Source organism: Pseudorca crassidens, chromosome 1 (assembly GCF_039906515.1).
Source record: "Pseudorca crassidens isolate mPseCra1 chromosome 1, mPseCra1.hap1, whole genome shotgun sequence".
In the NCBI taxonomy this organism is placed as follows: Eukaryota; Metazoa; Chordata; class Mammalia; order Artiodactyla; family Delphinidae; genus Pseudorca; species Pseudorca crassidens.
In genome coordinates, this window is record NC_090296.1 from 4311783 (window position 1) to 4322638 (window position 10856).

Consider the following 10856-nt stretch of genomic DNA (forward strand, 5'->3'; position numbering starts at 1 on the left):
TCTCCTCCATCCAGCCTGCTGGAGACTCATCCCCGCAGACCCCCACTACCCCACGCCCCAGCTTCAAGCGCGAGCGCTCACACCCAGGCGCTCACCGACACCGCCCCCCGCCCCTTCCCGGGACTGGGATGGTCCTGGGTTCTCTGGCCGGGGAGGTTCGGCTGCTCGCCTACCCCGACTCACGGTCCACGGACTCCCTCCTCAGCGCTCCTTTCTCTGTCTCCCCCGACCCACTTTTCTGCTCAAGGGGTCAATAAGCAGAGGGAGGGGGGCCGAGCTAATCTCGCTCTCCCGGAGTCTTCCTCACCTGGGGAGCAACAGGGGAGATAGTGAGAGCGGGTACTGCGACAGAGCGCCTGGCCTGGGCAGCGGGCGGAGGTCTGTGCCCAAAGCCACGACGCCCTCCTCTCCCAGCCCCGGTCCTGGCCACCACCATCCCTCTCTTTCTGGTCTCCCTCAGCTCAGCCACCACGCTCTCCTCAGCTTCCCAGACCCGAGCGCGTTGGGGGTGGTGACGAGGTTTGGCTTGAACTTGGGGAAGCGGCGGAGGGGCAACAGGAGGGTGTGTCCTGGGCAGGGGGCGCACTCGGCCCCACCCCCGCCCCGCAGTAGGAGCTGCTGCTAGAGCGATGGCGCTGCAGGCCCGCTCTCCCTCCCCCGTCGCCCCTCCCTCCGCCACCTTGCGCTATTCTAGTAGCGCCTCCCGGGGACCCCAGCAGCCAGGCGGAGATTGGGGGGTGGGGGAGACAATCTTGTAGGTTCGAGAAGGGCGCGAGGGAGTAGGGAGGTGCTAGAAGGGGGTTAGGGAGGATCCAGGTGCACAGAGGTGCCCGCGGTGGGCGTGAGCCCAGACCTACCTGGGCCAAAGTCCCCCGGCCCTCCCCCACACCGTCCCCTCCCCCCATCGACTGTCGCTGGGGGAAATTAGATGGGAGGCTGCAGGGTCAGCTGTAACTGCGTGCGTGTGTGCGCGCGCGCGGTGGCAAGTGCGGGCCCCGCTGCCTCTCCCGCCTCCTTCCAGGACCCAGCCGGGCTCGACTTCTTTAGCTCTCCTCGCGACCTCACGTTCCCCACCACGGGTGCGTGCGTGCCTGTGCGCCTCCCGGGCACCGCCACGGACCCCTTTCCTTCTTCCTTCCCCTCCAGCGCCCCCGCTAGCGTAGGCTCCTTCTCTCCACCCTTCCCCCCCAGGGTCACTATAGGGACGCGAGGGAGAGATTTGTGTTTAATTATTACCGCTATTCAGAGGGAAGAAAAAATAAAGGGACCAAAGGCAACCCGAAAGCAATTTACTTCAAGCCTTTATTATTGTAGTGTAAAAAGAAGTTTATATACAGGGAATATTTCCAGTAAAACACTCACTAAATGGCCTTCGGATCAGGGGCCCCCCGTCTTCTGGCCCCGCAGTCGGCAGCTTTGCCTGGGAGACCCCTCGTTCGGGGTTCCCAGGCTCTTCTCCCACCTCTCTCCCCCAGACTCCACCACTCAAACCCCGTGTGCCAGGAGCCCCAGCCCCTTCCTTCTCCCTGGGGCGCTGCGAACCTCGCCAATGCCTCCCAAGCCGTTTTCCTCTGTCCCGAAGCAGTTCCCCAACCTCCCTCTCCCACCCCGTCGACGCGGTTTCCACATGGAAACCCAGAGCACTTTCCCCCCTCGTTTTAGGCGCTACTGCGAGCCTCCTGCAATTCAGAACCAGCTCGTGGTCAAGACCAGTTAGAGACAGTTCGTCATCAGCAGCGGGGCTCGTGAGCACCGAAAATAAAGGGAGGGGAAATAACCCTGCCTACCCCTCCCCACCCCAAACCTCCTCCCCCAGCTCGGGGACAAGAAACAGACACAAAAGCAGCAGGGCATCCCTTCCCCGTGCGCGACAGGTGTGGGTGCCAGGCAACTAAGGCGAGCGGCTCGCGCTGCTGGAACCCAGCTGCGCTCAGGGCGCGCGGGCGCAGCCAGTCTCTTCGCGCGGGGCCACTGCGCCTGGCTAAAGGCACACTGGCTATTCTCTTCTGAGGAGGGCGTGTGAGATCGCGTGGCAGGGGCCGCTGCGAGGACAAGTCCAGGGGCACACAGGCAAGGGTGGCGCTGCCTCCGCGCTCAGAAGGGGGTTTAGAGCGAGCCAGGCAAGTACAGGCAAGGGCAGTCACAAAGGCAGAGTCTGGGGGGGGGGGGGGCGGAGGAGAGTCTTCAGGTGGCTTGGCCGAGAGCGCAGACTCAGCCTCAGATCCATGGCTCAGCACAGCTGTGTCACTGGGCCCTCACCAAGCCTGCCTTTGTTTGGGTGCGTTTGCACGTGGGCTTCGAAGGCTCGAAGGCATGGCCCGCCAAGTTCAGTCAATTGTCCATTGGCTGTTTACACTCGACGGGTCTGAGGGCCATGCAGCTGCTCATCGTAGTACTCCAGCCAGGTGCGCAGCTCGGAGACCTGGTAGCCATCAGGGCCACGGCCGCCCTGGTACATAATGGTGCCACTCTGGATGACATAGAGGCGCTCGAAGTAGGCGCCGTAGGCGGAGCTGCTAGAGTTGGCCATGGTGTCCAGGACGAGAGAGCATTCGGGAGCACCTTGCTGCAGTACCCGCGCTGCGCTGACCCGGTCCTCCAGGCTGCGGTGCTGCGGGATGCTGTAGGGAGAGTCCGTGGTGACCCAGCCGTCCGAGGGGTGCGCTTCCTCAATGTAGATGATGAGGAAGTCGACGTCGCGCTGATACTTGGTGACCAGGCGCTGGAAGGCGCTCATCCGCGCCATGAACGGTGGTCAGGTGCAGCTACCGAAATTGAGCACCAGCGGGCGGTTTCCTCGGGCGTAGTCGAGGATGTGCTGGTTCTGGAAGCCGTCGGGCAGGACCACCTCGGAGTTGGGCGCTGGACCGCCTTCGTGTGCCTGCTTGAAGAAATCCAACTTCTGGCCGTGCCACACTGCCCTCAGCGACGCCAGGGTGCACAGGCGGTTGTCGTCGGACACGCAGATAGGCGGGTCGTCGGGGGGCATCTCCTCGCCATCGCTGTTGAGCTCCACTTCAGTTTGGGGCTGACCCCGGCGTCGGCGGCCCAGTAAATGCTTGCGGATGCACAGGAAGTCGAGCAGCCAGAGCATGAAGGCCGTGCCGAGGAAGCGCGGGAAGAGCACGAGGCACGAGGCGGTCTGGGCGCAGAGCCTCAGGGAGTGAAGCAGCAGGGAGCGGAGCATGGTGGCGGCGCCCCCCAGTGCTCCCTGGGACCCTCTACCTTCCCCCACCACCAAACGCGGGGTGCCTTGGCGAGGCATCTGGCCTTGGGCTCTGCGGGGAGCTCAATTTATAGCCGAGGCTTCAATTGGCGGGAGACTCCACCTCCGGCCCGGGTCCGCCCCCTTGCAACTGGAGCCCGGAGGGATCGCCCGGCGGCGCGGCCAGTGCCTTAGAAATCGCGGGCCGAGCGCTGGCACCGGCGGCCGGAGGGCGGGGCGGCCCGGCCGGGGGCCGGCGGGGGCGGGGCCGGGCCCCGAAGCCCGCTCGCGGGGGCGGGTAACCCGGACCTCAGCGGGCGCCCGGGACGGGCAGCTGAAGCTGGGACCCGGTCCGCGGCGGAGCTCCTCCGGCGAGCGCGAGCGCCGCGCCGTCCCGGTCCCGGCGGCCCAGCTCCGGCCCGCGCCCCCCTCGCCGCGCACCTGAGCCGAGCTCCCCGGCGGCCGCCGCGCTGCGCCGGAGCTCCGGTTCGCTTCCCGTGCGCCGCCGCCAACGCCGCCCCCGCCGCTGCTGCTCGTGCGGGGCCGCTGCCCAGGTGCCGCGGGAGGCCGGGTCCGCGGCCGCCGCTTCGCCGGCCCTGGCTCCCGCCCCGCCAGGGACGCGGGCCCGCGAGGAGGCAACTTTGGGCCCCCGCCGCCTGCCGCGTTCGCCCGCGGGTGCCGCTCGCCTCCCGGAGCCCGCCCGCCTCCCGCGCGCGCTCACACTCGCGCCTCGCACACGGCCGCCCCCTGCATCGCCCCGCCACGCACACCGCGCTCTGCGACCCCCGCAGCCGCCCGAGGCCGCCGAGCGCCGCCCCGGCCGCGCCCGCCCCGTCCCATCGCGCCCCGGCTCGGCGCCGCAGTTCTCGGGTCAGCGGCCTCCGGGGCCCGGCGGGGAGGTGCGGAGGGCAGGGCCGGCGGGCCCGTTACCGCCCGGCGCCGGAGACGCAGAGGGCCGGGGAAGGCAGCACCGTCCCTGCGCCCCAGCTGAGCCGAGAGCGCTCCGGGCGCTGGATGCGGCGGGCGCGGGGCGCTGGGCGGCGGGCGCGGGGCGGCGGCGGCCCCGGGCGGCTCTCCCACTAGGGGTAGCTGTTGCCTGAACGCCGGAGCGCTCCCCTCTTGCCGCTCGTCTCGCCCGGCGCAAACCCGGCCGCCGGGCGCACCCGTCCCGTGCGTCCCCGGACGTTGCTCTCTGCCCCGGGAACGTCGAGACTGGAGCGCCCGCGCTGAGCCACCTTCGCTGACCCGGAGCGCTGCGGCTCGACTCACCGCGGAGGCGCCGGGACGCGGGAAGTGCGTACTCTCAACGGGGAATGTGTGTGGAGGCTTTTAGGGTGCGGGGCAACTCCCCAACTCCGTGGGGCCGGGGTCGGCCCTGCCGCCGTGTCCGAGATCTGCTGATGACTCGCTGCGCGCGGCGCGGGGTCGGCTACTTGGGGCGGCGGGGCGGGGAGTACCTTGACCTGGGGTCCCCGAAGCCGGGAGCCAGGCCCGCCGAGCCTCGGCCCGCCTTGCCCCCCGGGGCGAGGCCTGGACTCGGTCGCGAGCGATTTGGACCCCTGGGGAGTCGAGCCTCCCGGGACGCCCTCGCGGTCGCGGGGACTCGTCTGGGGCGGCGGTGGCTGAGCCCGAGTCCGGCGCCACTGCCGCCTGCGTCCCGTGCGCCACCCGCCCCGGGGACCGGCCGCCTAACTTCTTCCCGGGACGGAGACAGCGCTCGCGCCCCGGGCGGAGGTGGGAGCTCGCTGGGCCGTATCCGGCGAGGGCACCGCTCTCGGCGGCGGCGGCGAGGACACAAGTCCGGAGGAGTCAACCTCGGGGCAAGGAGCCCCCAACCTAGGACTCACCGGGCCCCAGCGGGCGCGGGGGGAGATGCCCATCTTGGGCAGAGGTCCTCTCCTCCGGTTTTCGCGGCCTTGGCGGGACCCTCTGACCCGCGAGCTCCCACCTGGGACCGTGGCTCCAGCAGGTCAAGACCCGAGTGGAAGGAAGGCCGGGGCGTGAAGGTAGACCCTTTGCTCTTTCCTCCAGCCAGGCGATTTCTCCGCTGCCTGGGGTGGCGGCGTTGGGGGCTGCGCAGCCGGGGAACTTCCCACCAGAGGAAAGGCAGCCTCCTCCCCGCTCTTCTCAGCGGCCCCGCACCGCCCCTCACCACCGTGGGTAAGGGGGCGTCTTCAGGTGGGTTAGGGAATTCTCCCCGATCCAAACCTGGCTGGGGGGGTGGCGTCCCCCCGCCTGCTCCCCACCCCCGCAGGGCACCTCTGAGTTGGCGAATCGGTTCCTTGCCTTATTTTTTGCGGGGGAGGTGGGGGGAATAGGGAGAGAAGTCTTCTACTTGGCTGGTCTCTGAGAGGCGTTCTGGGGGCCCGAGGTTGCCCCTTCCCGGGCAGGGGCCGAGGAAGTCCCAACTTTTGTCGCACAGATCCTCCAGCCCTGCTTCCTTGATTTCTTCGGGGTGCCAGTCTCAGACCTGTGCCCTGCCCCTACCCACACAGGAACTGGGCTAGGGGCATGGGGCAGTGCCCCCTACCCCCTTTCCACATTTAGCCTCAGAAAATTAAAAATTAAAAAGCCACCATGGGCTGGGAGAGCCTTCGGAGCTGCCTGGGATGTAGCGGTGGTGGTGGTGCGTGGGGAAGACGTGGGCTGGCGCAGAGGCAAGACTGGTCCCTCTGGACCCTCTGTGGGCATCCAGCGAGACCACCAACCCACAAGCCCTCTGGCCCCAGGGAGGCTCAGGACAGCAGTGCTTTGCCCTCAGGGCTGTCAGCTGTGCCGGTGGATGTGCTTCTGTTCCTTGGGCTGGCAGGCTACACCTCACACCTTGGGATTCCAGGACATCGGACAAGGTGCTCAGGACCATCTGGCTCCCACAGACGCTAGTGCAGGTGAGGACAGGCCCAAGGTCCAGGTGACACTGGCCTTTGGGACACAGACCCTGGTGTGGTGACTCACTCCAGTGCTCTGTGCCTCCGCCCCACTCCTCCCTCCCTCTGTCCTCCCAGGCAGCCCCTGCCCCCTTCCCCACCTCCCCAGGGCCCTTCCTACCAGCTGCCCATCCTGCCCTGACCTGTCCTGGCCCAAGGCCAAGTCCCACCTGGGACTCTGGGAGCACTGAGCCTCGGGCCCAGGGGGACCAGAGTTGGAGCTGGGGCTGTGCCCATGCCACTGGGCTGAGCAGACTGGCCTCCTTCCTGCCTGCCCTCCAGCAGCTCCAGCAGGGGGCGGGCAGGGGAAAGAAAGGGAAAGACAAGTTGGACTGGGTCCATTTGGTGTCCAGGAGCAACTTGGACACGGGCTAGGGGGAGGGGCAGGCAGCTGGGGCCCTGGAACATCCGGGGCGGGGTGGGGAGGGCCTCCCCTCTTCCCAGACCGTACTCCGGGGGCTGGGTACCCACACAGGGAAGGCTTGTCTCCGACCCCTCTGCCACACTGCCCCGTGTGGGGCTTGGTGGGTGGGAGTGCGGTGGGCACGGCCTCCGTCTCCCTATGGGTAGAGCAGCTCCCAGCGCCAGGGAGGCTGACGCTGAGACTTACCATGGGGCGGGTCCGGCCACCCTGCAGAGGGCCTCCTGGAGCTCTAGGGAGAAGGGGCAGCCGCCGGCACACCTGCCGAAGAGGGTCGCAGAGTGACGGCTGTGTCCTTGCCCAGCGTCATAGTGACCTGGCTTCTGGGCCCCAGCCCTCCTTGGCTACTGACTCGCTGTCTCCCCTGCCCCCTCCACTGGCCTCCTGCTGCTCTGGGAGATCCCAGGCCCTGTCCTGCCTCTGAGCCTCCCTTCACGCTGTTGCCTCTACCCTCCTCCCTCCCCTGGCAACACCCATTTTTCCTCTTCCTCTGCCTTCACCTCCACCTGGGTCCAGCCTGCCCCGTCCCCACTGGGGGAGCTGAGCCCTCCCTCCTCGCCTTCCTGTGCCCTCTCCCTTCGTCACAGCCGCGTCCTCAGCCCGGGCATGTTTCACCACTGGTTTCTGTGTCGGCTGCTACTCAGGCCCTGCTGGGATCCTCTGCAGTGACTAACCTGCACCCAGCACCCCGGAGGAGCCCAATAAACCTTTGTGAAATGAGTACCTGCGTGCAGCGTGGGCTAATTGAAAACTCGTTTCAGGCGAACTTCAAGATATTTCATCCTGCCCTTTTGCGCTCTGGCAGGCAGCTGTGAGCGAGGTAGGGCGTGTCTGCGGCTGGGCAGAGTGAGGACTGGGGCCACGGGCAGGCAGTCCCCGGGAGGTCCCCTGCAGGCGTGCTGTCTGCTGAATCCACCCGTTCCCCGGCCGCTGGCCCATCGGTTTCCCTTCCTGGGATAAGCAGGTCCTCCCACGGGTACCCGGGCCGTCCCCCAAATGTGCTCACCCTTTTCTTTTGCTTCAAGAGTGATTTCTTCTTTCCAGACCTCCCCTCTGACCCGACCTCTCTGGACTCCAGCTTGGCTCGGATGAAGGGTGGACGCCCTGCAGGTGGGTTGGTGGCTGCGGCCTCAGCGGTCTGGCCTTAGAGGTGTCCTTGACACAGAGGGTCTCCATCCCTCTTCACGTGACACACCCCGGCCGGGCACCCTCCCGGGAGCTGACGGTGGGGCCCTGGGGTGGTTGGCAGCCTGGGACCCAGGGCCGGAGAGCTTGCTGGGGCCCCAGAGCTTGGATGGAGCAGGTCTGTTGGCAGCATCCCAGGACTGGGGGAGGCCCGGGGCTCCCGGTCGAAGAGAGGGGAAGGCCTGGAGGTGAGGCCCTGGCTACCTGCTGGTGACCTGGCTGTGTCCTGTCCCTCCCTCTGGCCTCATCTGCACTGCAAGGGGGTCGGATGGCTGCTTTCCAATGCCTTCCTGTGCTCTTCCTCCACAATTCCAGAAGGTTCCAGAAGGTTCTAGGAAGTCCTCTGGGCCCTGCCCCTGCATGCCGCTCTGGGGCTGATGAGACCCCCACTTGAGGCCAGAAGGTGCCTGTGGCCTCAGGTCCTCAGTACCTGCTCCCAGCCCATCTTTCACCTGCCCCGTTCCTGCCGCAGCCCTGGGACCTCACATTGTGGCCCATCCTTAACTCTCAAACCCGGCCTGGCTCTGACTTGTTCTGCCCTGAGCTCAGACCCAACTGAGCATCCTCCACGCTGCCTAGGGTTCGGCCAGACCCTGCGGAGGCTGGGCCGACTCCTTGCCCAAGGGCCCGTGTGGGAGGCCGTGGCTGTGGGACCTGCCTGGGGCTAGAGGGGCGGTGGGAGGCTTGGCCACTCGTGTGACGGGCAGACCCTGCTCTGAGCCCTACAGCTGGCTGGAGAGCCATCTTTGGGGTCAGTCTGTCCTGTCCATCTCTTACCCTTTCTGGAAAAAGGTGGGGTGCAACCAGCCAGCAGACTGGCCCCCAAATCGCTTTGCTTCTCCAGGTCTCAGTTTCCTCGACTGGGAGGTGAGCCTGACGTTGCGGCTGTGCTGTATTCACGGTACCGACGCCGGGCGGGGCCCGCTGTGCACGTGTGTGCACGTGTGTGTCTGTTTCCACCTGGCCTTGTTCTGAAGTGCACTTCAAGCCTCCTGCAGGAAGCCATGGAACAGCCCGGGTGCCACAGGTGAGAAGAAAACGTGCAAACAAGAGGAAGGACCCGCTCCCCACTGGGGACCCAGTGCAGCCTCAGCTCCCTCCACACGGGCCAGGGACCCACCACACACTGTGCCTTGAATATCCTGGTGGTTAAACCCAATTGGCTATGACTCCCAGTGTCCAGAAGACAAAAGCGACGGTCCAGCTGCCCGAAATGTGCGCCTGTGGGTGTGGCCGTGCTGGTCGGCATCCCGGCAATACAGCTTCGGAGGCGAGCCAGCCTGGGTCTCTGAATCCGGGGATCACCGTGGTGCAGACACCCCAGGGCTGTGTGCAAATTAAACGCCATGAGGCCCGTGGCTGCCAGCGTGGAGGAGCTCAGAGCAGACGGGGACCCTTGCCCGGCATTGCTGAGGGCTCAGAGACAGCCAGTGAAGTGGCGAGGGTAGCAGTGTGCTCCCCGGGGATGGCTCGCCACAGACCCGGCTGTCTTGTGGTGAGAGTGCCCTCCTGAACTGTGTTGGGGCCCCGCCCCCTGCCCCCAGTCCAAGCCCTGGTCCATGCCAGGCTCCCAGAGGGGTCTGGGTGCACAGGGAGCTAGGCATGGTGTCTGCCCTCCAGGAGCCCCCCAGCCCAGCTAGGTCCCTGGGAGGGGTAGGTGTGCTCGTGGCAAAGGCCCCTTGTCTTCAGCGAGACCTCCAGGAGCTGGTGGGAGACGCGAAGGCTCAGGGAAAGCAGGGTCTGTGTGGCTCTGCGTGTCACAGCAGCCTCCGTGTCACTCTACCATGGCCAAGGGGTGTGACCTTGGGCAAGTTGCCTGAACTCTCTGTGCCTCCTCTCATCATCTATGAAATGGGCAGATCATTCAACCCCACCTTTTCATGAGGTAGGAACTTTTATTCCTCCCATTTTATAGATGAGAAAACTGAGGCTCAGAGAGGTGCTTTACCTAGGAACACATAGCTAATGTCTGACTCCAAAACTCACACTCAGTGATTAACAGGAGATGTCCAATCAGCGTACTCTGGGGACAGAAGGGGCCTACCCGAGGAGGGAGGGGAACTGGGCGGGGGGGAGGCTGGGAGGAGGGGATGTGTGGCCTCTGTGTTTGATGGGAGCCCTGGGGAGAGGAGGTCAGCTGTGGTCTTTGAGGACACACTGAGTTGGAGGTGTCTGCAGGTCTCAGGAGAAGAGTCCAGCACTGGGCGGGGGTGGGGGTGGGTGGGCAGAGGGTCGAGCTCAGCATCACGGGCATAATAAAGCTTTGCTTTTGGAATTTCACACTGTGTGGGGACAGGTGGTTGCTGACAAGCAGAGGGAACGTGGCGGGAGGGATAAACTCCACGGTGCCTTCCCATTGGCGGAGAAGCCAGCTAACCCCGCGCAGAGCGGGCCGAGTGCTGGGCTGCTGGCCCCGAGCCAGTGCAAACACTTCTCTGAGGATGGCGTTTCCAGGGCCTTTGGGCTGTGGCAGGGTGTGGACGTCCATCGGCCAAGGCCATCCCGTAAGGACCAGGCCTTTCCATCTGAGGGGTCGCTCTTGACCTTTGGAACCTCACAGACTTGATTCAAATCCCAACTCCGCCTCCTATAGGCTGTGTGGCCTTGGGTGCGATCCTGACCCTCTCTGTGCTGCAGTTGCTCATCTCTGAAGGAGGGTGCTAGTACCCTCTGCTTGTGGGTTTGTGGAGAGCTCAGGAGGGCGTGGACGTGGTGCGCCCGGCACGTGGCAGCTGTCTGTATAGGGCTGCTTTTCCTTTGCCAGTGTCTGACGGATCGGATGGAAGGGGTTGGCGGCAGCTCAGCTCTGAAAGGGTGAAATTCACCGGCACTGGTGGTGTCACAGGGTTTCATGGGCTGTGAATGGGGGTGGTGGTGGCGGTGACCGTGCAGCCAGAGTGGACCAAGAAGACCCTCCCTGCCACCTCATTCTCCAGCTGCAGAAGCTGATCTCATCCTTCCACAACTGCCCCTTCTCCTCACACCCTGAAGTACAGAGAGCTGTGCTTCCCCGTGTCCCCTCACTGACCCAGGGCTTCCCGAGGGCAGACTGGGACTGACTCAGCTGTCTGCCAGGCCAGCGCATGGTGGGCCCAGGAGAGCTTCTGGACTTGCACCC

At 65.8% G+C, this 10856-nt stretch overlaps 1 protein-coding gene and 2 long non-coding RNA genes across 5 annotated transcripts; 1 reads left to right on the plus strand and 2 right to left on the minus strand.

Annotated features, from left to right (window-relative positions):
- Window positions 1–1294: 1294 nt before the first annotated feature.
- On the minus strand, window positions 1295–3301 carry DIO3 (iodothyronine deiodinase 3). Its single transcript, XM_067733389.1, has one exon. It carries the CDS (start codon window positions 3263–3265, stop codon window positions 2351–2353), a length of 915 nt encoding a protein of 304 aa, XP_067589490.1. The 5' UTR covers window positions 3266–3301; the 3' UTR covers window positions 1295–2350.
- Window positions 3302–4322: 1021 nt separating this feature from the next.
- On the plus strand, window positions 4323–9947 carry LOC137218483 (uncharacterized). Of its 3 annotated transcripts, none has more exons than XR_010940715.1 (6): window positions 4323–4498; window positions 5237–5383; window positions 5967–6093; window positions 7315–7373; window positions 7598–7663; window positions 8583–9947. It is a non-coding gene; the product is annotated as an uncharacterized lncRNA (long non-coding RNA). The 3 variants fall into 3 exon arrangements; XR_010940717.1 differs by having other exon boundaries at window positions 5237–5365; window positions 5953–6093; XR_010940716.1 differs by having other exon boundaries at window positions 5237–5365.
- LOC137218486 (uncharacterized) lies at window positions 6076–7129 on the minus strand. The gene is made up of 3 exons (XR_010940718.1): window positions 7054–7129; window positions 6743–6814; window positions 6076–6127 (listed from the first exon to the last, which is right to left on the minus strand). It is a non-coding gene; the product is annotated as an uncharacterized lncRNA (long non-coding RNA).
- Window positions 9948–10856: the final 909 nt, after the last annotated feature.